Genomic DNA, 23,434 nt, shown 5'->3' on the forward strand with positions numbered 1-23,434 from the left:
TCCTTTCTGGAAATAGAAGCAAATATATGCATTTCTTCTTACCCCTAAAGTAGCACATTATATATACTGATCTGAACTCTGATTTATCATTTTTTTTAGCACTATATCCTGGAGCTCACTCAATATCAATATGGTATATAGAGAACTTCCTTGCGTCTTTTTATGGCTGCGTGTTATGCCCTCGTGTGGATGTACTAGAGTTTATTCTGTCAGTCCCCTACTGATGGACGTTTTTGTTATTCCCAGATTTGTTCATTGTTTTGCAATAAATAGCCTTGTGTGCAGTTATTTTGTGTTTTTGTCCAGATATTCCAGTAGAGGTGAGGGGATAAGACAAAAGAGGCAAGTAAATTCCTTTTCTCTTGTACAAGTTGTACAAGTATAGCTCCTCAGTGACCTTTCATTCCCTCAAGCTCTCTCCTCTTCTTTAATACCTGATTTGTCCTCCTCTGTAATACCTGATTTAAAAGGTGTAGTTCTTCGGGCTATAAACCTCTCTTCCTGCCCTAAGTTTTTAAAGCTAAAAAGAGACCTTAGAGATAAGCTCGTCTTTCTCATTTTAAAGATGAAGGACTGGAGACCCAGGAAGTGAGGAGAGAGTGTGAGCCCAGCTCTCCTGTGCCCCGACCAGCAGGCAGTGGTCTTTGTTAAACTCTCCGTCCCCCCTGTTGGCCAGGCTGTCCTCTGGGGCAGTGTTACTCAAAGTGTGGTCCATGGACCCGCAGCATCACCTGGGAGCTTGTTAGAGATGCAGAATCTCGGGCCCTGCCCCAGATGTAATGAATTGGTCTGCTTTTAATTGGATTCCCAGGTGACTCATGCACAGCCATGATTGAGATTGCTGATCTGATGGCCTCCTTCAGGAGAGGACGAAGCTGTGGTTTATCAACAGGGATCGTGCAGGTCCTTTTCCACAAGTGGATTGCCCCCTCCTCCTGATGTACCCCTCCAGTCTACCTGTCCCTGCCCCACACGTACCTCCCCCTTAAGGGCTTCAGCATTTGTCTCTTCAGGGGCAGGATCTTTCCTGGTTAGTGCTCCGTTGCTCCTTCATACACAGCCTCCTTGGATTTATATGTTGTATCTTGCTCCTCGTGTTGGGCAAGTGCTCTTGCTTTTATTTCATGACTCTGTTCATGCTAATTTGTGTGTTTATTTAGTTTATTGTGCATTTTCTCATCATTGATGTTAAGGATCTTAAAATGCTTGCTAGTGTGTATACCACTATGTAAGAGTTCCATCATCATCATCATCATCATTAGTATTTCCATTTCTTTGCTTTACTGCTGCTGCTGCTGTGTGTGTGTGTGTGTGTGTGTGTGTGTGTATTTACCTGGTAATATTAGGCCTCAGTGCGTACTTAAATAAAAACTTAATTGGAAATTACTCCTTAAATTATCCACAAACTGATTTGACAGCTAACATGACTCCAAGTGGTGAAATCATTGTCATAATAAAAATAAAATCCTTTACTGTTGGATTCAGTATTTCTAATCTCTGACATTTCAGTTTTGGAAGGTCAATTTTTGGAAAATGGAAGTAATAATTTATCTAGATTCAGTGCTGAGGTTTAGTACACTGGAGGAAAGATTTTAGTATAATATGTACTGTTGGTAAATGGATAAGTATGAGGTTTTTTTTTTTAAAGGCAGCTTTTTATACTGAGAAACAGATGATCTTTTTTCTAAACTGTGTCAGCTGCACCAAATTAGTGAATGTTAAAATAACTATGGCTGATAAAATAATTTTTCAAATTCTTTTTACTTTTTATGTAATTAAATGAAATTCTCCATTTGGTAGTTGATCTCTCAGATAAATTAAGTCTTGCCAGACTGTCTGAGAAGATAACTAGTGAATCAGACCCTAAACACTTATAGCATTTGAAAAATAACAACTATGTACTGCAATTTATAAGAGCATAATTAAAGAAATTTTTTCAGTATTTTAAAATTTGTACCAGTAAATCTTAGCCTGGTTTAAGTGAATCCAGTTCATATCAGCTGCTGTGAAAAAGCTTTTGCTTCTAGCCACAGAAAATAACCAGTTTCAAAGAATGACTTTAAAAAAAAAAAAAAATTCAACCTTTTTTGAATTCGAAGACCTAGCTGACCTTATCACCAGATTTGTCATGGTATCCATCTGCACTTTGGTTTTTAGGCACTGATACATTTACGAAATAGTTAAGGATGATTCATTTCTTCACAATAAGCATTTATTTTGCTTTTGGTGTATATGTGACAGGTGGTTGTCTGGAATACAAAGAGAATTAAGTCCTTGACTTCAAGATCCTTACAGTCTAATAGAAACATTAAAATTTCCACTGGGCAGGGTTTCCTGGGCTCACTCCATCCAAGTGAGTGAGTTGGCGTATAGATAGATGAAAGTTACTCTTGTAACTTTACAGATATTTGACATTATGTTGACTGGTGACAGGTCGTGATGTATGGGTACTGCATATGTTTCTGAGCTTTATTAATCTTTTAAAATTAGGTTAAGAATTTCCATAATATTGGTAGCATTAAGCATCCATTAAATAAAAGGTTTCATTAGTACTGTACATCTTTCTGAAAGTCACCTATGTAAAAGTTTAAAAAAGAAGGAAGCAGGTGCTAAGAAAGCACTAGAAAAGAGACCAAATGGTTTGTGAGATGAAATGAAACTCTCCAACTCTGAAATCTGGCAGAGTACAATGAAGAAAGAAAAGAAAAAATAGATTAAAATAAAAAGCAGGAAAGAGAGGAACTCAACATGATATCAAGTAGAACATGTATCATATGCAAATACCCAAGAGGCCAAGAGCACCTCGGTACGAGATATTTGGGCTGAGAGGTAAACTAATTGAATAAATTTTATTTTATGAATAATCACAAGATATTCTAAGAAGATCTATCAATTATAGTAAGTGATTTAGAATCAATTATAGCTATTCTCATGTATTATGACCTATTTGTGTTTCCTTCTCTTTATTTTTTTTGGTGAGGAAGTTCAGCTGTGAGCTAACATCCGTGCTAATCCTCCTCTTTTTGCTGAGGAAGACCGGCTCTGAGCTAACATCTATTGCCAATCCTCCTCCTTTTTTTTCCCCAAAGCCCCAGTAGATAGTTGTATGTCACAGTTGCACATCCTTCTAGTTGCTGTATGTGGGACGCGGCCACAGCATGGCCGGAGAAGTGTTACGTCAGTGGGCGCCCGGATCCGAACCTGGGCTGCCAGTAGCGGAGCGCGTGCACTTAACCGCTAAGCCACAGGGCCGGCCCCTCCTTCTCTTCAGATCATTAGTCCTCTTAATTAATTGCTAATGAACTAATGTAGTTTTTTGGTCACCAGCTTCTGGCTGGTACTTAAGCTATCGTGTGCAGCAGGAGGGTGAGCACTGGAGCACTGAACTAACACCTCTGGTAATCTGTTGTGTTCACAAATGGCCAAAGGAATAACAGAGATTAAAGAAAGATAAATATCACCTGGCAAAAATATTTGGCCTTTCTCAAAATTATGGAAGTTATATTTAGAAGAAATGTTTTTGGTAAAAATATTTAAAAGTTTGTTTTATAATCATAAGTAGCTGGGTTTATTTTGACTAGGGGGAGGGGGTGTGTGTGAGAGAGAGAAGCAGCTGAAAGGGACTGTGGAGTTCGTCACTTGGGAGAGGGAAATGAGATGATTAAGTTATTTGGTGTAGAATAAGAATAGAAAACATGTAGGAAGGAAAATCTTGAAATTGCAGGGCTTTCCATTAGTCACTTACTGAAGAGTCATGGAGAAATGGTGGAATCCACGGGTAATTAAGAAAAGAAAGAAAATTATTGTGAAGCAAAGTTGCATCGTCTTTTCCTGGTTGATAGAGCGTAGTTCTGGTTCAACCCAAGTCTCCTCTTGCTTCCTTTTCCACCTGCTTCGTTTCAGCCGAGCTGAACTGCCTGAGTTCCCTGTGTATGTTCCGATGTTTGTTTCCTTCTGCGCCGTTCTCTATGCTCTGCTCCAGGCCCTCTTTCTCTGTGTGTACGTGTGTGCGTGTGTGTGTGAGCGAGAGCCCTGCTTAGCTGGCGAGACTCGCTTCAGATACCAACTTCTGTAGGAAGGCTTGTTGAATTCCTTTCATTCCTTCTAATTGCAATAAGGCAATTCTCTGAGGAATCAAAGATGCTCCCCTGCGCAGAGTGCAGGATCTGTTGAAACTTCCAGCCTAGGTGTGGCTTAGCTGAGTGTGGCAAAGTCAATTTAGAGATTACACCAAGTTTTCCAGTCGGACAAAACCTGTTTACTATGTTCTTGGAGCCGTGTCCGCACTGGGACACTACCTCCTGTCCTCAGACGTAAGCCCTTGGAGGACACACACTAAGGAGTGGAGAAATCCGTCTTTGCCTGACGTGGTCACTTAGGTGTAGAGATCTGGCATTATGGCTTAAGATTTGTGGGAGAAATAATATAAAAAAGTGGAAAGAACAGGTGAGGGAAGAGGCAAGGGGACAGGTAACTGAAGAGACAGCAGAATTGCTGGTTAGACTGGAAGCGTTCGAGTGTGTCTGTCTGGGTGGAGGCCTGGTGGTCCGCCTCTCCTGACCTCCTTACATGTACAGCAGCACTCGCCAGCCTGCAGGAAGCCATCACTTTCCCACCTGAGCACCTTAGGTGTCCCGGGCCATGGTACTGCATCGTGCTGGGAATGTGGGATGACCTTCAGATACGGTCCACACCCATCCCGGCTCAAGAAAAAGCTTCTGCGCCTGCCTCCCTCCCTCCCTCTTGTGCTTTGCACTGTGAAGCACACTTGAGTCTGCCATCTACTCCTTCTCTTTAAGCATTAGCAGGATGTCGTTTGTTAAAATAGAAACGGTTAGAAATATTTCCACCAGAAAGTAAAATTTAAGTCCTTCAGAGGATAATATGAGAATATCTAGAAATTCCAACTGGCCCAACCAGATTATTTCTTAATCATAACAAGTAGCTGATTGCCATTGAACCTTGAAAAACAGAGATTATTTCACTTAATTTTGAACAACCAAATTATTTCACTTAATTTGCCAACCAAATACCCCATATTAAAGATTTTTCTGAGGTATTGGAAACGATGCTGGTTGATAGCCAGTACGGGGCCTTAAGTACGGGGCCTTAACTATGAACTATGACTCATGGTTCTGGAGTAGTGTTTCCCCTCACTGAAGAATGGGGCTAGGCAGTTAGAGTTATGTGCACATATGCCAGGTAGGGGAGCCTTGTCTCCAGGACTGTTTCTGGTGCAATAGGAATACATTAAGGTGCTTGGGTTGCCAGTCCTGTGCAGAACCAGCCAGTAGGTTCTAAGAGACATGAGCGCTTACGGCCCCTGAGCCCTGTTCCACCTTGTAAAAATCTCTGTGACTTAGTAGCAGCACTATCCATGCCTGCTGCCCATAATGTTCTTGGGGCACAGTCACGCCCTTCACCTGGCCTCTGCACACTTACCATGCACTAGTGACTGACATCTGGCTGTTGAGCAGGATCTGCAGATTGCTTAAGCAGAATGTTCATGTGGAATTGTGGTCCTTTCCCACAAAGGAGTGCATGTAGCCTAGAGGGAAGGGATGTATTATTTCCTCACAGGTTTCAGAGACCCCTGGGAACATTAAATGGTTCCTACCACCCAAGAGTTCCTGTTATAATGGTGGTTTAAGAGTAACATTTTATGGGGGCTGGCCTGGTGGCGCAGTGGTTAAGTTCACGTGCTCCGCTTTGGCAGCCCTGGGTTCGCAGGTTCAAATCCTGGGCGTGGACCGACTCACCACTTGTCGAGCCATGCTGTGGTGGCGTCCCATATAAAGTAGAGGAAGATGGGCACAGATGTTAGCCCAGGCCCAATCTTCCTAAGCCAAAAAAAGGAAGATTGGCATCGGATGTTAGCTCAGGGCTGATCTTCCTCACAAAATAAAAAAAGAGTGACATTTTATGTACTGGGATTCACTGGGGCAAACATTCAGGAGCCAAGTGAAAAAAAATAAATAGAGAACATGTTAAAAATTTCTTTTTGGTTTCGGTTCTTGCAGGGACTTAGGGTAGCACCTCAAATAGAAGTATTTGCTTTAACTGGCAGATAAATTATTAGCATGTTGGTTGTTTACCCATGAGTCAGAGCTTCTAAAATTTGTTCCCATAAGTAGGTTGAGCCTCCTTCTCTGCCTGTTGTTGTAGGATCTAAAAATGGAAACGTGAGTCCAAACTCTTTCCAGATCATAAAAATAATTCTGAATTAGTAGAGCATAAATGAATGTGATTTTATTTGAGTGTCATCTTCAAGTTCCCCAGGCCAGGTTGGGACCTTTTAAGTCTTCTCAAGTTCCTGTAGTGAGGGGTAAGGAAATAGGAGCAGCTTTGCTGCTGGCCTCAGACGCTTTCCTAATGAGGTCAGAGCCACTCACCATGGAATAAGAAGACCCTCTTTCCGTCCCTTCGGCAACAATTTTTGAGTTGCTGTCTGAAGCAATCACATAGATGAGGTCACTTCTTCAATGGTACCTTGCTGAACCTGGAAACAGAGTGGGTTCTGAAGAATTAGTTGTTCTGACAGCCTGAGAGTTATGTATCAACCCGTCCTGAAGGTGAATCTCAAATGTATTAGGCCATGTTCTTGCAATAGTGAGTTCACTATCATGACATTAAGAGCAAATCTTTGTTGATTCAGGGTCTGTGGTGCCTTAGATGTGGAACACTGTTCTGAGTCCAGATGGAAGTTTTAATATTAGGCTAAATGTATACTGATGCAGCATTTATTCTGGTGGTAATTTATTTTTTAACCTATATGTGAATCCAGTTACTTTTCCCAGAATGTGAAACACAGGGTAGAAACCTAACAACACAGTAAGGGAGCTGATAGAATTTTGTTTCAACTTGGCTTGTACTAAGGAAATGGTGATGATTCTTCCTCCTTCTCCTGCTGGTTTTTTAATCCCCTGCTCTTAGAATGCCAACTACTGGATTAGTTCCATTGCTTACTTGCATTGTGGCTCTTAAAATTTTCATCTTAGGTATTTTTCTTTCTTGTTCGTTACAAAAATTCTAAATATTATAGAACATATCACCTAGGAAGGGAAAGCTACCTTCATTATTAGAAAAGATGAAAAATAAAGGAATTGAGTATGCATCATAGGAAATTAGAAAAAGAACAACTAAATAAACAAAAATTAAAAAAGATAAATTAAGAGAGAACAAAGATAAAAGTTAAAATTAATAAAACAAAATAAAATTTAAGGGATAAATAAATCCAGTAGCTAGTTATTTGAAAGGACCAACAAAATAAACTTCCATCATCCTAACTGAGGATAAGGGAAAAATAGATAATAGGAATGTAATAGGAATAAGAAAAGAGACATAGGAGGGATTAATAGACTTTATAGGAAAATGCTACATGTAGCCCTATGGCAACGCATTTGGATACAAGGATGATTTCTTAGTAAAATGTAAGTTACTGAATTGGTTCAAGAAGCCTGGAAAACTTGAAAAGACCAATTACTGTAGAAGAGATAGGAAATGTAATAAAAAGTTACTGTTACAAAAGACACCAGGACTCCTTGGCTTTCCAGGTGAGTTTTATCTAATCTTTTAAACACAGGAAATTTGGGTGTTATTTGTACTATTTTAGGACATCATAAAATATGGGAAGATTCTTAGTTCATGTTATAAAACCAGCATAATTTTAATTTTAATACCTGATAAATTCTAAAGAAGAAAATTATAGACCAGTATTATTTATGAAAATAAATGCAGATCAAAATAATTTATTAATAGACTCTTGAGTCCATCAAAGGTTAATGTACTATAATCACTAGTTTATTCCAGTAATAGTAGGGTGATGAAGTATTAGGAACTTTGACTCCCACTATCCATTATTTTTTATTTTTATTTTTTTATAATTTTATTTATTTATTTATTTTTTCCCCCAAAGCCCCAGTAGACAGTTGTATGTCATAGCTGCAGATCCTTCTAGTTGCTGTATGTGGGATGCGGCCTCAGCATGGCCGGAGAAGCGGTGCGTCGGTGTGCACTCAGGATCCGAACCCGGGCCGCCAGCAGTGGAGCGCGAGCACTTAACTGCTAAGCCACGGGGCCGGCCCCCACTATCCATTATTGTACCCCAACATATTAAAGGAGAAAAGTTTATGACCAGGTCCATAGAGGCTGAAAAGCCATTTGATAACGTTAAGCAGCCATTCCTAATATATGACAATGTAAAAAAGCAAAATAGGAATAAAAATAAATAACTTAACATTAAAAAGGCTATATATTAAAAAAAAAACAACAGATAGTTATTTTTTTATTTTATTTTATTTTATTTTTTGGTGAGGAAGATTGGCCCTGAGCTGACATCTGTTGCCAATCTTCCTCTTTTTGCTTGAGGAAGATTGTCCCTGAGCCAATCTTCCTCCATTTTTTATGTGGGATGCCGCCACAGCATGGCTTGATGAGTGGTGTGTACGTCCGTGCCCAGGATTTTTTAAAAGGCAAAACTCTAAAACTATTTTCATTATAATTAGGACTTATAGAAGGATGTCTGCTTTTATTAACATTGTCTTAGAGGTTCTAGGGAATGTCGTAAGACAATGAAACGTGCATGTCTAGAAAACCCAAGAGCCTATACTAAAAAAAAAAAAATCCAAAATCAATAGGAAAAATTTGTTAAGGTAGTTAGATAGAAAATAACTTTAGAAATTATTATCTTTTCTCTCTTTTGAAAATAAGCACCTAGAAATGGAAGTTCGGCATTCCTTTTCTTAATAGCAGCCAGTAGCCTAGGAAGAAATTGAACAAGTATTAGTACCTGTATCCTTTTTGTGAAGAATATGAGATAAAAATATATAACACATAACTATGTCAGTTATTCCAAAATTAATACATACATTGATTGCAATTCCATTTAGAATTTCCAAAACGGTAAGATTTTTTTCTTTTTTTTTTGAACTGAATTAAATAATCCTGAAGTTTACATAGAAGAATAAATGGATAATATCTGAGAAGAGCGCAAACAAATATGGAAAAGGAAGCCAATGAGGGCAAAATTGGCTTACAAGTGATCACAATATGCTAAGAAAGGCTTTATGATCAAATCAGTATTGATACAAGATTACATAAATAGTTCAGTGGAACTGAATAGAGAATCTGGGGCTGTGTCTCATTAAGTAAGAGAAATTAATGTATAATAAGATAGATAGTTCAATACTGTTGAGAAAAGAAGACATTATTGGATGGTACTGGCATAACAATCTCTTTAAGGGGGGAGGAAGGGCGATGGACCTCTCTTACACTGTAATCAGAAATAAGTCCCAGAATCTTCAAAAACTTAAATGTAGACAAGCAATTCAAATTTACAAGAAAATATAAGAAACTACTTGTATAATCTTGGGGTGAGGGAGAACTTCTTAAGTAAGATTCTATACCTGTGAGCTAACACACTGGGGATGGGTATTTATAACATGTATGACAGACAGGGGTTACTGTCTACAATATTAATAACTCTTCTGAATTGGCAAGAAAAACACGACTTGGGACAATGCACAAAGAATATAAATATGCAATTCACAGAGAGTAAATGCAGACAGCCGGCAAACCTATGAAAAATAATTCACATTTGCTAGGGAAATGCAGATTAAAACAACGAGACGTTACTTTAAACCCATCAGACTGGTAAAAATAGAGAAGGGTAACATTTCTTGCTAGCAAGGATGTAGTGGAAGTGGTATACTCATAATACTGATGGAAATGTGCATTCCCGTGCTTTATTTGGAAAGCCGGCTGGCAATGTGTATTAAAATTAAAAACCAATATACGTTTCAAATACTGAGCAGCCTTTCTCCTGGATATCTGTCTTCTAGAAATAAAAGTGTTTATGTACAAAGTCATATGTATAAGAATGTTTATTGTATCATTATAGTGGCAAAATACTGAAAATACAAATGCCCGTCAGTTGAAAAATGGCTAATTTATGGAATATTTGTACCATGTCATATTCTGCAGCCATTGAACAGAAGGAATTAGAGCTATTTTAGAGTTGGCTTTGGATGGGTTTCTGTGAGAAATTGATAACGTGAGAAGCAAGGTGCAGAAAGGTGTATAGTATCAAGTTGTGAAGCAGAGAGACACGATCTCCCTATGTTTGCTCATGTGTGTAGAGGTGTGAGCGTGGAGAAAAAGATGAAACCGCTCCTTCTCTAAGTCAAAAGGGGTGGACTGGAGGTTGATGTGGGTGATGGGAGGGGCTAGGAGAGAAGAGATTTCTAAGCCGCCTCCTCTCTCTTCCCCTCAACTGTGAAAACTTAGCCGTGGGAAGTGTTAACCACAGTCCATATATTTCCTGTGGAGGAAGCTGCACAGCGCTGTGGTTTGAAGTTCAAGATCCTGGTTCCTTCTCTTAGATCTCTCTTTCTTCTTTTTCTCATACCAGCCTGTGCTTGTTTTGATGCCCTGATACCCTCTCCAATTTGTTGAGGATATTAATTATGCATATTTAAAATTCTGCTTCTGTTTCAGACTCAGCGTGCTCTCGCTGCAAGCTTGTGCCCCTCTTTCACAGCCCTGTTTTTTTCATGTTTGGTGATTCTTGGTTGTCTGCTGGTCTTTATATTTGTGACTCTTATTTGCCCATCAAAGGAGCCTGTCACTGGTGCCTGTCATTGGTCAGGCTGAGGCCATGTGTAGGGCTTGGGATAGGCTAGCAGGTGGCCTTTTGGGTGTGGCTGTGCATGGTCTCTTCGCCATCTCTAGCTACCTGCACTTCCAGTCTTAGGACCACACCCTGCTTTCACCTGCCTGAAGAAGATATCAATGGGGAAAGCTAGAGGAATGAAGTTTTCTGATTAATCACCCTGATTGTTGCCCCCGGGTCTCTCCAGCACCTCTTGTTGTAGCACTTGACTCCTGAATTTCTGGCACCTGGAGAATACTTCCACCTGCACACACTTTCCCCTGCACACGCGGGGGCCCTGGTTTTGTTTTTCTGTCCACTGACCCATCCCATTTCTGTTCAACTGATGGTAGTCTTGCTACTTTCCCAGGATGTTTATAGGTGTGATATTTAGTCTGGATGGAAGATGGGGAGGTAGACATGTGCACTCAAGGGCCATCTGGATACAAACTTCTACTTCTCTCTCTAAGCTTTGGTTTTCTCATCTGTAGAGCAAGGATAATACCAGTACCTATCTCATAGGGTGATTGTGAAGATTAAAATAAGTGATGATCTTAAAGGGCTTAGAACCGTGCCTGTCATGTAGTAAGAATTCCATAAAAGGTAGCTGCTGTTCTCAAAAAATGGTATCATGGCGGACATACTAGATTGCAACATGGTTTTTTTCCCCCGGTTAATATATTTAGGATGTCTTCCAACACCATGTTTCAAAAGCTCTGTGGTGTTTATTGATTTGTCTATGCATATGTGTTTCTGTAGATAAATTCCTACGGTTGAATTTTTGGATGAAAGGACATGAACATATACAATGTTCATGGATATTGGGGACTTACCCTCCCCGTATTATCCTAGTTTCCACTGACTCCAACAGCTCATGAGAGTACCAGTTTTTCTTTTGCTCAGCATTACTTTATTTTATCAATCTTTTAATTTTTGCCATTATGGAAGATAAAAATATCTCATTTTATGTCTTTAATCAGTGAGGTGGAGTATCTCTTCATATATTTGTATTTCTGCTTTTCTGAAGTGCTAATTTGCATCCTTTGTCCATTTTCCCTTTAGGTTGTTAATTTTTCATTGATTTGTAAGAGTTGTTTATAGAATAGGGGATTTAACTCCCCATCTGTAATATGTTACTAATGTTTTTCTCACTTGACTTATTGTGTATCTTGTATAGAAGCTTTTAATTTTAACCTTGTACTTTAAAATATGTCTTTTCTGTGGTGTCTTGGAAAGCTAACAACTATTTATAGTATTATATCTTTTATTAAAAATAGGGGTTTCCCTCTTCAATTGTGAAAGTTATACGTACACATTTTTCTAAATCTGTAAAAAAAATTAGGAAAAATTAGAAGGAAAAAACTACCAGCAACAGAAAGAACATCAATATTTTGGCATTTTCCTTTTAGTTGTTTTTTGGTAGAGAATGTGGTTTTTTTTACATAATTAGCACCATAATGTAAGTAGACTTTCATAGCCTATTTTTTCCAATATGTGATATTCAGCATTTCATTTTCTCAATGTATACTCTTTTATTTTATCATTTCTGTTCTGTTTAAATTTCCAGTGTTTCATATAAGAGAGAAAAGGTGCAGTGAATATTGCAAAAAAATAGTGCAGAAAAATTAGTTTTAACTGGATTATGTTCTTATGATATGTCCCTGGAAATGGGATTACAAAGTCAAGGAATATTAGGATTTAAATACTTTTGGTATATATTTCAATTTGCTTTCCTAAAGTGTGGGACCAGTTGATGTTCCCATCAGCATAAAGATGCTCACTGTACCTTTATGAAAAGATGAGAGCCAGCTGGAAGATCTGGAGGAAGGAGCCTTCTGAAAGAGGCACAGCCAGTGTGATGCAAGGCTCTCATGTGGAAGTGAGTTGCAGAGGTTTGAGGAAGAGCAAGGCCAGTGGGGCTGGGGGTGGGGTGGGGGGAGAGTGTGAAGGGGAGAGTGGTGGGGTGAGGGGAAAGGAGCAGGTGGGAGCCAAGCCTCATGAGGGCTGTGAGGGCTGCCATGAAGAATTTGCATTTTATGTTCAAGGTTGTGGGAGCCAGCAGAGAGAGTTGCCAGATGGGAGAGTGGCTTGGTGTGACTGTTGTTGCAGGTAAGTGTGGCCTGGAGGCTGTTGCAGTAGCCTATGTGAGAGAGGATGGTTCAAACACCTAGATGGTAACATCTAGAACGAAGAGATGGGGATGATTGGAGATTTTTGTTTAGCAATTGGGTTCTTAGGTCCTCCTGATGGACTGGATGTGTGAGAGAGAAAGAGAAGAACAGAATCGAGGAAATTCAGGTTGAACAGCTGGCTGTATGGTGGAAGTGTTAGCTGGGGAACAGATGTGGAGGCAGAATCAGAAGCTCATGTTAGGACTTGTAGAGCTCTAAGTGGAGATGTGAAGGAGATAATGGTAAATGAGAATGGAGCTCAAGGGAGAGGCCAGGTTGAGTATGCCTTTGGGAGCCATTTGCATTTAGATGGTCTGTACAGCCAAAAGGACTGGACAGGATCATGAAGGTTAAGGTATTTCTTCCATGGGAAAATGTGTTCAGGATCCTGAGTAACTGCCCTAAATAATGAACATTAGGAACACAACCATTTCATAAATTAGGGAACTGTCTGTAAGCTGTTAGGTAGGTTATAAATGCTTGAGGATACAAATCATTGGGTCTTGGCTAGTGCCTTGAGCAGAGTAGGTGCACGATATTATGTTTACTGACTGATATTTAAAGATTCAAGAGACCTTTGCCCCTTCGTGATGAGACAATTTTCTTTTCAGATGTTTTCATGAAATCATAAGTGACTTGATTGTTATTAACCTGTGAAGCATGTAGACCACTCATCGTCCTTTTTTGTAAAGTCATTGGAAGAAAAGGCCAATCCAAGTTAGGAGGATTTGATTTAAGACCTTATGAGGAAATTCAAGACTTTGTGTTATAATCACCAAACCTTGCCTGTGTTATGTAAAGATTTTTGTCTGTGTCATGTCATCCTTGTTTTGTTCAATTTATTCCTCCCCCTCCAAGTGTCCTAGTTTCTCTTCTACTGTAGCTGGTGTTGAACATAACAGAGAGACTTGGGTTTTTTTCCTCCCAGCGTTTGGATTCTTCATTTGGTTACTCATTCTTTTTAAATAAGTGATAGTACATTCTTGGCAATTTTTAGATAATGTTTTTTTTCTGATTATAAAAGAATTAGACGTTGGAAAAGATAAAATATAGAGCAGTGATCTACCTGTAATCTGAATAGCCAGAGAGGTAATTTGGTTAGCATTTTGTTTTATTTCCTTCTAATCCTTTGGCTATATTTATATTCTCTGTACATGGAAATAGTTCATGTGTTTGGAATAATGCTATAACATTGTTTAGAATGATGCTTTTTAACCAATATTTTATGGTTGACATTTTATGATAACTTGTTATTTTTAGAAACATGATTTTTGAAGGCTGCAGAGTATGGGTAAATGCACGATGGCTTTTAAGGAAGAAAATCTCAAGATGATCTCAGTAATTGACAAATCCTCCTAAGATTAAAACCAAAAGCAAACAAAATACAAACACTGAAAGTCTTTGGAATACTACTCTGAAGTTCAAATTTTGTGTTCTTAATAAGATCTTGTTTTGAATGGTCAGCCTTCATACTTTTCTTATTCCTTTTGGTTATGTTAACTTAAATTTTAATTACTTTTTATACACTTTCTCTGCTTTCCATTGGAACATACTAATCCACTGTGACCTATGTGGTATTTCATAAAAACCCACCTTATAAACTGTCCCCATCTTCTAAGTGTAGTAAACAATATTGAGCAATTTTTTTTTTGGTAATATGTCAGAAGTGCCAGGAGCCATAAAAAGGTGTACTTTTAGCTGTAAGTAATAGAGAATTAAAGAATCGCCATGAGTTTTTAACATTACTTTGAAATTTAAATTTAGGAAAAGAACCCCAAGTAACATCAGTGAGAATGGAAGGAACGTTTCCTATTAGCAGACTTCTGGTAGACCCGCCCTTGGTCATTCACAGGTGTGCCTTCCGTGGCCTCTCCTTGTCAGTAAGGATTGTGGGACATTCCAAGAAAGACTACTGTCCCTTCCTCTCCCTTTGCTAACTGCATTCTGCCCACATTGTAAAACTGCAGTATCTGTCTTAAGACACCAGCAACTTCCTGTTTATCAAATCCAGAGGCCTATATTGGCTCCACACACTCCTCTTCAAACTTTATGCATCCCTTGACCCTTCACTCTCTTGGCTCCAGACTCCCGTTTTCTTCTCTGATCACTCCTGTTGTGCCTTCTTCTCCAAGACTCCAATCCCATTTCCTTATGGTGTTTTTTTTTAATCTTGGAAATCTCATAGTATCTGCTACAGCCTCAATGGAGATTAAGACTCACGAGCTGTAAAAATGTATACGTGTAAATATGTAAATTTTTTAAATTGGGCTATGTTATATACAGTTTTATAGCTTACATTTCTTAACATTATATTGTGAACGTTTTCCCATGTTTTAAAATATTCTTGAGGACATGAGCATATAGTTATCTGTAATTAGTTTTCTCTGTGGTTGGCCATTAAGGTTGCTTACAGTTTTTTAGTTTTGTTTTTGTAATGAATTTGTTGTTCTGATTATTTCCTCAGGAAAGATTCTTTAGATTGGAATTATTAAGTCAAAGGGGCTGAGTGTATTTAGCCCTGTAGATTGTCTGTAGGCTCTTTATTTCCTTCTCAGCGATACCGTACCCTTCTTTACGCTCTCCTCATCTTTATTTATTCTACTGCAACAGATTCCTAGCTGGTTTCCTTGTTTTCAGTCTCGGTTAACTGTAGGATGCTCTGCACCCCTGCAGACCACAATGACCTTGGAAACTACAGCACATCTGTGTCCATACTCCCTTAGGAACTCCATTTAGATTCATCCAACCAGCCTCCATACCTTCTTCCTGGGTCCGCTGACTTGCGGAGGGAACCTGCAGTCTTGTGCATGCTGGGGCCACTCTAAGTTGTTTTTGTACTGTGATGGTACTATCTTCCATCAGACTTCAGGGTTGCTCCACATTCTTGACTCAGCCCAGCTCTGTTCCCCTTTGCCCTTTGGTTGTTCCAGACTTTGATATTCTTGACTCAATCTCTAATCCCCTCACTCTCAGCCTATGACCTTGTCTTCCACTTCTTTGGAAAAAACAAAACACTAAAATACAAAAAAGCAACCCTCAGTTGGGGAAATAACTATAAACTGCCCTTCCGTCTACCTTGTTCTTCGTCTGTCTACAACAGCATTTGTTCTTTCTTCTTCCTTGCCGCCTCAGAAGCACACCCCACCCCCCTACCTGCTACTTTCTCCAAGACCACTGACTCCTTTGTACAAAGTCCTGTCCTTTTAAACCACTGGTTTTCAACTGGGGGGAACTTTGCCTCCCAGGGGACACTTAGCAATGTCTGGAGATATTTTTGGTTGTCACACCTGGGGAGAGCTCCTGTCTAGTGGGTAGAGGCCAAGGATGCTGCTCAACATCCTGCAATGCACAGAACAGTGCCCCCATGATGAAGAATTACCTGGCCTCAAACATCAGTAGAGTCCAGGTTAAGAAAGCCTGTTTCAGACTTAACTTTCAGACCTTGGCTGGACTCCATCCATTATCCAATGTCTGCATCCTTGTCTCTATTCACTACAACTGCTCCGTGGAGCAGTGGTTTTTCTTTTTGGGATATTGGAGAGACTTGATCATTTCAGGCTATCCTCAGTAAACAGTGAGTGGGAGCAGGGGTAGTAACACTGGATTAGGACTGAATGTTTGGTTTGAATCTACTTTAGCATTTATTCCTAGGTCGTTGTGCTGCTCTGGTTGAGACCTGATTTCCTCCTGTAGATGGAGGGACTTGAACTAAGACTTCTAACGTTTCCTTCTTTGTTAACATTTCTTAATTCAGTGCTGAGATTGTTGTTGAGTAGGTTGGCTTGCATTTTCATGGAGGTTGGGCAGAAGCTGAGTTCCATAGGTTGGGGACAAAGATGTGGAATGTAGACCACTTGGTCGGTATATTTGACTGTAAATGGAGGTGGCAGAACTCCATTTACAGTCAAAAGTTGGAAAGGTCATTTGTAGATTTTTTTTTTTTTTCCCTTCTTCCAGAATAAGGTCTTGCTATGTATTTTTCAAGGCAGAGCCTCGGTAGACAGAGAAGGCGGTAAATGTACTAAAATGAAGTGTTTGGCTGGAGGAGAATGGCTATTAATCAGAAATCTGAATTCTGTCTTCATTTTTCGTATTACTACTTGGAATGAAATGATTATTCAACTGGTGTATTAGTTTGCTAGGACTACCATAACAAAGTACCATAGACTGGATGACTTAGAAATTTATTTTCTCACAGTTGTGGAGACTGAGAGTCTGAGAACAAGGTGTCAGCAGGGTTGGTTTCTTCTGAGGTCTCTCTCCTTGGTTTGCAGATAGCCATCTTCTCCCTGTCTCTTCACATTATCTTCCTGCTGTACCTGTCTGTGTCCAGATTTTCTCTTATTAGGACACCAGTCATGTTGGCTTAGCACCCACCCTAATACCTCCTTTTAGCTCACTTGCCTCTTGAAAGTCCCTGTCTCCAAACACGGTCACATTCTGAGGTACTAGGGGTTAGGACTTCAACATAAGAGTTTGGGGGGACAAGATTCAGCCCATAATAGCTGGTTAACATTTGTTGGGAAGTATAGGTACCTTTTATCTTAAAGGGAACAGGCAAATTGTTAAATAAGTTATTCAGCTTGTTTAGGTATATTTTCTTATGGTATATTGTGGTTTTTATTTTTTTAACCTTCCAGCCAATATGTAAATGTGAAACAGTTTAATTTTATAATTTTAGATATAGTCAAAGAAGATGGAGTTCCTGCTCCTAAATTTAGACTGTTTACCACTGGTGTGTTCTCACCTGCTGAATACTAAAAACTTGAGGTATTTCTCGTTATTTCGAAAATTCTACTGAAAATGGTTGGAACTCTCAGCTTGTCTGTCTGTGAGGGTGTATTTGGGGACGGGGGTTTCCAGTAGTGACCCAGAGCTGACTTTCTCCAGCTACCAGAGGTCGCTGGCGCCTCTGGTGATCTGTTTTGTCATCCCAGCGCCTCTGGGAATCCCAGCCCTTGAGCACCTGTGGGAACTTGCAAGTCTAGTTTAGAGTTTCTCAGCTGACAAGCCAGGAACACCAAATTTGAGTTAATGTAGCAAGTTAGCTTTTTGCTACAAGTGGAGACACTTCCTGTTTCAGCCACACCTGCTGGGGTTGTAGAGGGGGGTTTGACCTGCTTTGAGCAAGAGCAAAGAGGCGTAGCTTAGTGCCAGTCACAAGCCAGAGAATGAGCACACGTTTTACTTGGCCTCAGGAGTTGGGTAAAGAGTATTCGGGTTGTAAACTGTACCCTCAGACCAGACAGTGCTGAAGGGTACCAAGATGGGCTGCGCCTCAGTGCCCTGGATCTGTACCTAAGGGCCCCCAGCGGGGTCACCTGAAAATGGGCTTGCCCAGCAGGGAGGGTGGATTTACAGGGTGGTGCTCTCATGAGACACCAGATCCTCCCTGTGGGTTCTGTTTGGTGTATAGTTTGTATCATAGTTATCTTTGTTCTTCCGTTGTTTCCCTTTGAGACTTCAAGCACTTTGAGGGCCAGCAGGTTGTGTTCTTCAGCCTGCCTGGGGTGGGGCCTCGCACTCAGGAAGCCGAGAGAAGCTGAGCTCCTTGTGAAGGGTGAAGGACAGACCTCCAACTGCCTCTTTGCCCAGAAAACTCACTTTAATAAGCAGATAGCCCAGCCCACATTACAGTTACTCACAAAACCGTGCACACGCCGGTTACTGCCCATCCTGTTTGGTAAGCCCTCGGTTCATCTTTCTACACATTGAGAAGTGTCATTTGGAGAAGCCGTGCTACAGGTAACTTAATGTGATGGCTCGGTGTGGCTATTTAAGCTAATGGCAGAGCTGGGTGGAGTTACTTAATCCTTACCGTAGGGGTGGAGCTTGACTCAACTCCGTTTCCACCAACGAGCATTTCTTTCTGCTGTCATTGAAGTGAATGAATCATCGGTATAAGTAGGAAGCTCAGTGCATTCCTCCTCAGTTGGGTTAAAACTTGCTGGTGGTCCCCGAGCATTAGCAGAGGTGTGTGCGAGCAACGCTTCACTGCAGGGGAGGACGAAGGCGAGGCCCTGAGCCTAAGGGTCGTGGAGGTAGATTTCCAGCTGTTACTGCAACGCTAGCCCAAGCAGACGCTCTCTGGCAGGAGAGATGGCTTGTTTTTCATGAGCCTCGCGGACAATTATAGGTAAGAACAAAGACGCCACTGTATGTTTATTATATGAATGCATAACATCTACCATTGGCATGGAGTTTGATTTTGGTGTAGTACTGTTTTTATATCAATGGCGTGATTCTAGCACAGACCAAATTTTTCCATCATAAATTCTTTTTCGTGTTCAGGGTTAGCTGTTGTTGATCAGTTTCGCTCTCCTTACGTATAGACGGAGTGGTAGGCAAAGAGTGAAACTTTGAAAAGAATTGTGATCTGAATTCTCATTCTCTTCTCTTGCTTTCTTCTGTTTCTCTCAACTATTTAGAAAAATGTACACTTTTTATTCCAAAAATGAAAGCGCAATGGATACTTCTGTTTTCTCTTTGAAAATAATGGAAAATGTAGACCACTTAAATTTATGAATCTTGTTCTCTGATTTAGAAATCGCTGGTTTGGCAGGAAACAATTGTGTTTTTCTTCCTGCTTTGTTTTGGGACTCATCTTTTTGCTGTTTCCAACTTAGAAATCTCCCTGGATTTCTCCCCTGGAGAAGAGGGAGACACCAGCTATACTAGGCTTCAAATGAATTAACATCTTAGGTCATGAAATGTTTGCTGGGAGAATGATTTATGGTTTATGTCTGAATCTTTGGTTGGTAGTGATAAAAAATTTTTCTTTCCCTTAGTATTTGCCTTACATGACTTATTCTAAGTGCATTTATTATTACTACTACTACTATTACTACTATTGGTTTGAGAGAACAAAAACTAAAGAACATACTCAACTGAGTTTCTCCTTTCGATTTTGCTGTCATTTTCACACCCGTACTACTCATACATATGAATATACCTTATGATTAACACATGAGTTTTGTTTCTTTACTATGTCATTTGATAGTGATTCATAAACTGTTAGTTGACTAGTTAGTGTATGTCCGTATGTTGCTAAAATAAATTTGACTGCAGGCCACACTGAATGTGAATGAACCAGGTTACTTTCAAAAGAGTGTTCCTAATGTTAAATATTGGTTAAGATCTATGGAATTCTAACACAATAAAAATGTATCAGCGATGTGAAATATCAAAGCCTATAGTCAAATCTGAGTTATTTTTTAATAAAATACTTTATTTCACATTGAGAAATATCTTGTTTACATGTATTTGAGTTAGCTTGTGCCAATCAAAGAAAACAAGCAACTAAACTATAAAAGAAGGAATTCAAAGAACTTATGTGGTATCGCGTGATTTTTTTTTAAACATCTGTGAGGAGGACAAGGTGAAGTTTCATTCCTGTGGGAATATGAGTAAGATGATGGTGAAATCAAGAAAAGAGAAAAAAAAAATGCTTTCTATTAAATTAGAAGAAAAGAAATGGGAGTGATTCTCACAGATGTTACAGGTTTTTTTTAATTAAAAAAGGTATTTTTTGGAGTCGAGTATCGCAACTAAATGTTGATTTAAAACAACACGTTTAGGACATTCTCTTGTTCATTATGGAATATAATGAAAAGATATAAAATGAAGGCAGGAATGGAATGATAGGAATTTGCCACTTGAGGGTAAAAATGTTATTCTAAAGTGGTTTGTTTGGTGGGTATGTTGATGGTGGAGAGCCCTGTATACTTACTGACAACATCTTAGAGGTAGTTGATAAAACAGAGGCTTTTGTGATTATGATAGTTGTGTTGGGGTGGGAGGGTTGTTTTGAAATTTTTTTTTTCTTTTTTTTTGGTGCTGAGGAAGATTCGCCCTGAGCTAACATCTGTGCCAGCCCTCCTCTATTTTGTATGTGGGTTGCTGCCACAGCATGGCTGACCAGTGATGTAAGTCCACGCCCAGGATCCGAACCCACAAACTTGGGGCCGCCAAAGCGGAGTGCACAAAACTTAATGACTATGCCATGGGCTGGCCCCAGTTTTGAATTTTTATATGTCATTCCTGGCATTGTTTATTCCGTCAGTCTGTACTTCTTAGGGCTTTTCCCACTCAGTTTTCAGGTGGAGTCATTTACATATCATTTCTTTCACTTTGGCAGAAATCTGTCCCTCCTTATGATTTTCTTCCTTGCGCATTTTGAGTTAAGGATGATTTCATGTGCTAGCAATGAAGAGGACTTCCCATTCTATATGTAGGCTTGTGGTGAGCGTGCTAATCTCTCACCTGGGAACCCAGAGGCCTCGGAGGTCATTCACCTTCAGGGCGATGGCCAGAGCACGTGTTCTCAGGTGTTTTCAGAATCTATCTCAACTATGTTCTCAGTGGCTCTGAGTTCCACCGAGGGTCACTTGGCACACCTTCACCTATGGTAAATATTTGTGCTCCCTCCTAGCTTGGCCTTGTTTTCTTGGTACCCAGGTAGGCAGGAGCACAGGTAGGCAGCTCCCCAGGGCGATTGTGCCCACCAGGCAGGACTTGTGGGTCAGGCCTGGGTGAGACCCCCAGCTGCCCTCCTGACATCAAAGGGCGTTTTGTTTCTGACTCCTCTAAGGGCCTGAGGGCTAGATCTTCTAGAGAATCCCTCCTGCCCTGCTGTTGTTGCCAAAACTCTATCGGCCAAAATAATCACGAGATCTTTTAGGTAATCATGAGCTGTACTCGCTCAGCTGAGACATGTGTGAGCTATTTATTCATCTTAGAAGTAGTTACTGGAAGAAAGGTTAAAATTCCAGCTCCTGATTGACATCATCCCTGATAACAAAGGATTGATTTTCTTCTAGAAAATGGAAGGCTCAGTGGAAATTTTTGGAACGGCCCCTGAGACGTGTAACATATCACCACCTCCCAGAGGCGGTTATCAGTGTCCCTTCCGACTAAGTAGAAACACAGAGATGATAGATTCAAGTGCGGTAAATGGAGTTTAATGGAAATACATAAAAAAAGCACCGCTTGAAATCATGTTGGCCATCCTGCTTGCTTCACTATTACTCATTTTTGGGCCTGCTGTAGGCGAGAGCCTCACATGCAATCATAAACCGCCTCTGACTCAGGTCGGTGACTGGAAACCCCGTCACACTACGAAGGGCATTTGGTCATGGATTCTTGAGCAGAGGCCGCGTGGAGTCCTGGGGCTGTGGTTTTCTGGAGCATTTGCCAGTGCTGCAATTCAGACCTTCAGCTCCATTAACAAGGTTGAGGAGATTATTTTGGCCAAGATCTGCCATGCTAAGTAGACAAGCTTGCGACTCAAGGAAGTCTCTAGCTTCCTTAAAGGAAATAGTGTGGCAGGAGGCCTGAAGACATTTTAATATATTCCACTTTTTCTTCCTTGCCCTGTTTTATTGAGGTTTTCGGGGACATAATTGTATCCAAGATTAATCAGTGAGTGATTTATCTGAAAGATTTTTTTCTCTTTGGGCACTGTCCTGTCTGGTATTATGTTTGTGTGACTCTATATTTTAACTCATTGACAATGCTATTTATGACACTTGTAATGCCTTGTTCATTACTTTAAAATAATTTTTCTTCTCATTATTCTTTTCGTCTGTTACCAAACATTAAGTATCTTTGTGCTGGACACTGAAGGGATACCTCTTTTTCGCTTACCCTTGGTGTTTTTGTTGAGCTGAAATTCTTTTAAGGTTGATTTTTTTTTCCCTTATTCTTATCTTCACTGGATTGATTTTATTTTTAAATATATACTTTAACAACCCTTAAGCATTGTGCTGAGCAAGGATGGCAATCAGACAATTAAGACTTAATTGATTCGTAAGATTAGTCAGACTGGGAAAATATGTCCCTGAATTTTGTTAGCTAGTTAAAAAAATTAATTTTCTTTTCCGTTCTTTGTTCATTAATGGGAGGCCACACACCGAAGGTGAAGTGGTTTTCCTTGTGCGTGTGCCCGTGGAACTTTGTTTCTGGAGAAAAGAAAGAATTTAATGGGTAGACAGATTATGTAAGCTGACAGATTATGTGATTATGTCAGAGGGAGAGAGCGAGAAGACTGAAGGAGGGCCCTGCCACCTGCGTGGAGCTGCATCATCCTGCTGTGCAGGGATGCTGTTAAAATGCAGTTTTGAGCGTGACACAGGACGGAAAGCTTTGATGACAAAGCCAGCATCTTAGTTTAGCAACAGCCAGTTTAGGGATAAGACCCACCAGCTCGACAGTGCGAGTCAGCAGTGCAGTCGTGGGCGGTGCCGTCCCCTCTGCCCCTCCCTGGGCAGGTCTCTTTTTCTGCCTTGGGGAGGCCTCCCCAGCCTCCTGCCCGTTGCCGTTGCCTAATCCTAGGTGTTACCCGCATCATAATTAAATTGCCCTTTTGTTGTGTTTGTGCACATCTGTGTTTGGCTCTGCTTCTTTTATTAGGGGAAGGGAGAATGGGCAGAGAACAAAACAAAAAGTAATTCTCGAGCTCCCAGATTGAGAGTGCACCAGTTAGTCTAAATGGCCTCCCAACCTTGAGGTGAAACTTCACTCATGTATTCAACAGATATGCACTGAACATCTCAGGGGCCACTCAGGATCTAGGAGCTGGGGAGGCCAACATAAACAAGAGAGACCAAGTGCCCAT

General features: G+C 40.3%; 1 protein-coding gene across 4 annotated transcripts in view; it reads left to right on the forward strand.

Annotated features, from left to right (window-relative positions):
- NEDD4L (NEDD4 like E3 ubiquitin protein ligase) overlaps window positions 1-23,434 on the forward strand; it is a 337,348-nt gene that overhangs the window by 140,803 nt on the left and 173,111 nt on the right. The window contains exon 1 of one of the 4 annotated variants that reach the window (XM_087439274.1): window positions 12,733-12,757. The exons of 2 other annotated variants lie outside the window; for them this stretch is intronic. Coding sequence is in view for 1 of the 2 variants with exons in the window: in XM_087439273.1 (XP_087295399.1) it covers window positions 18,933-18,955 (23 nt within the window). In the remaining variant the exon portion in view is untranslated. Of the gene's footprint in view, window positions 1-12,732; window positions 12,758-18,747; window positions 18,956-23,434 lie in introns of those variants that run through there. One more of the 4 variants, XM_087439273.1, reaches the window with a different exon arrangement.

This window comes from Ceratotherium simum, chromosome 14 (genome assembly GCF_057802395.1).
Source record: "Ceratotherium simum simum isolate JZ-2026a chromosome 14, ASM5780239v1, whole genome shotgun sequence".
Classification (NCBI taxonomy): Eukaryota; Metazoa; Chordata; class Mammalia; order Perissodactyla; family Rhinocerotidae; genus Ceratotherium; species Ceratotherium simum.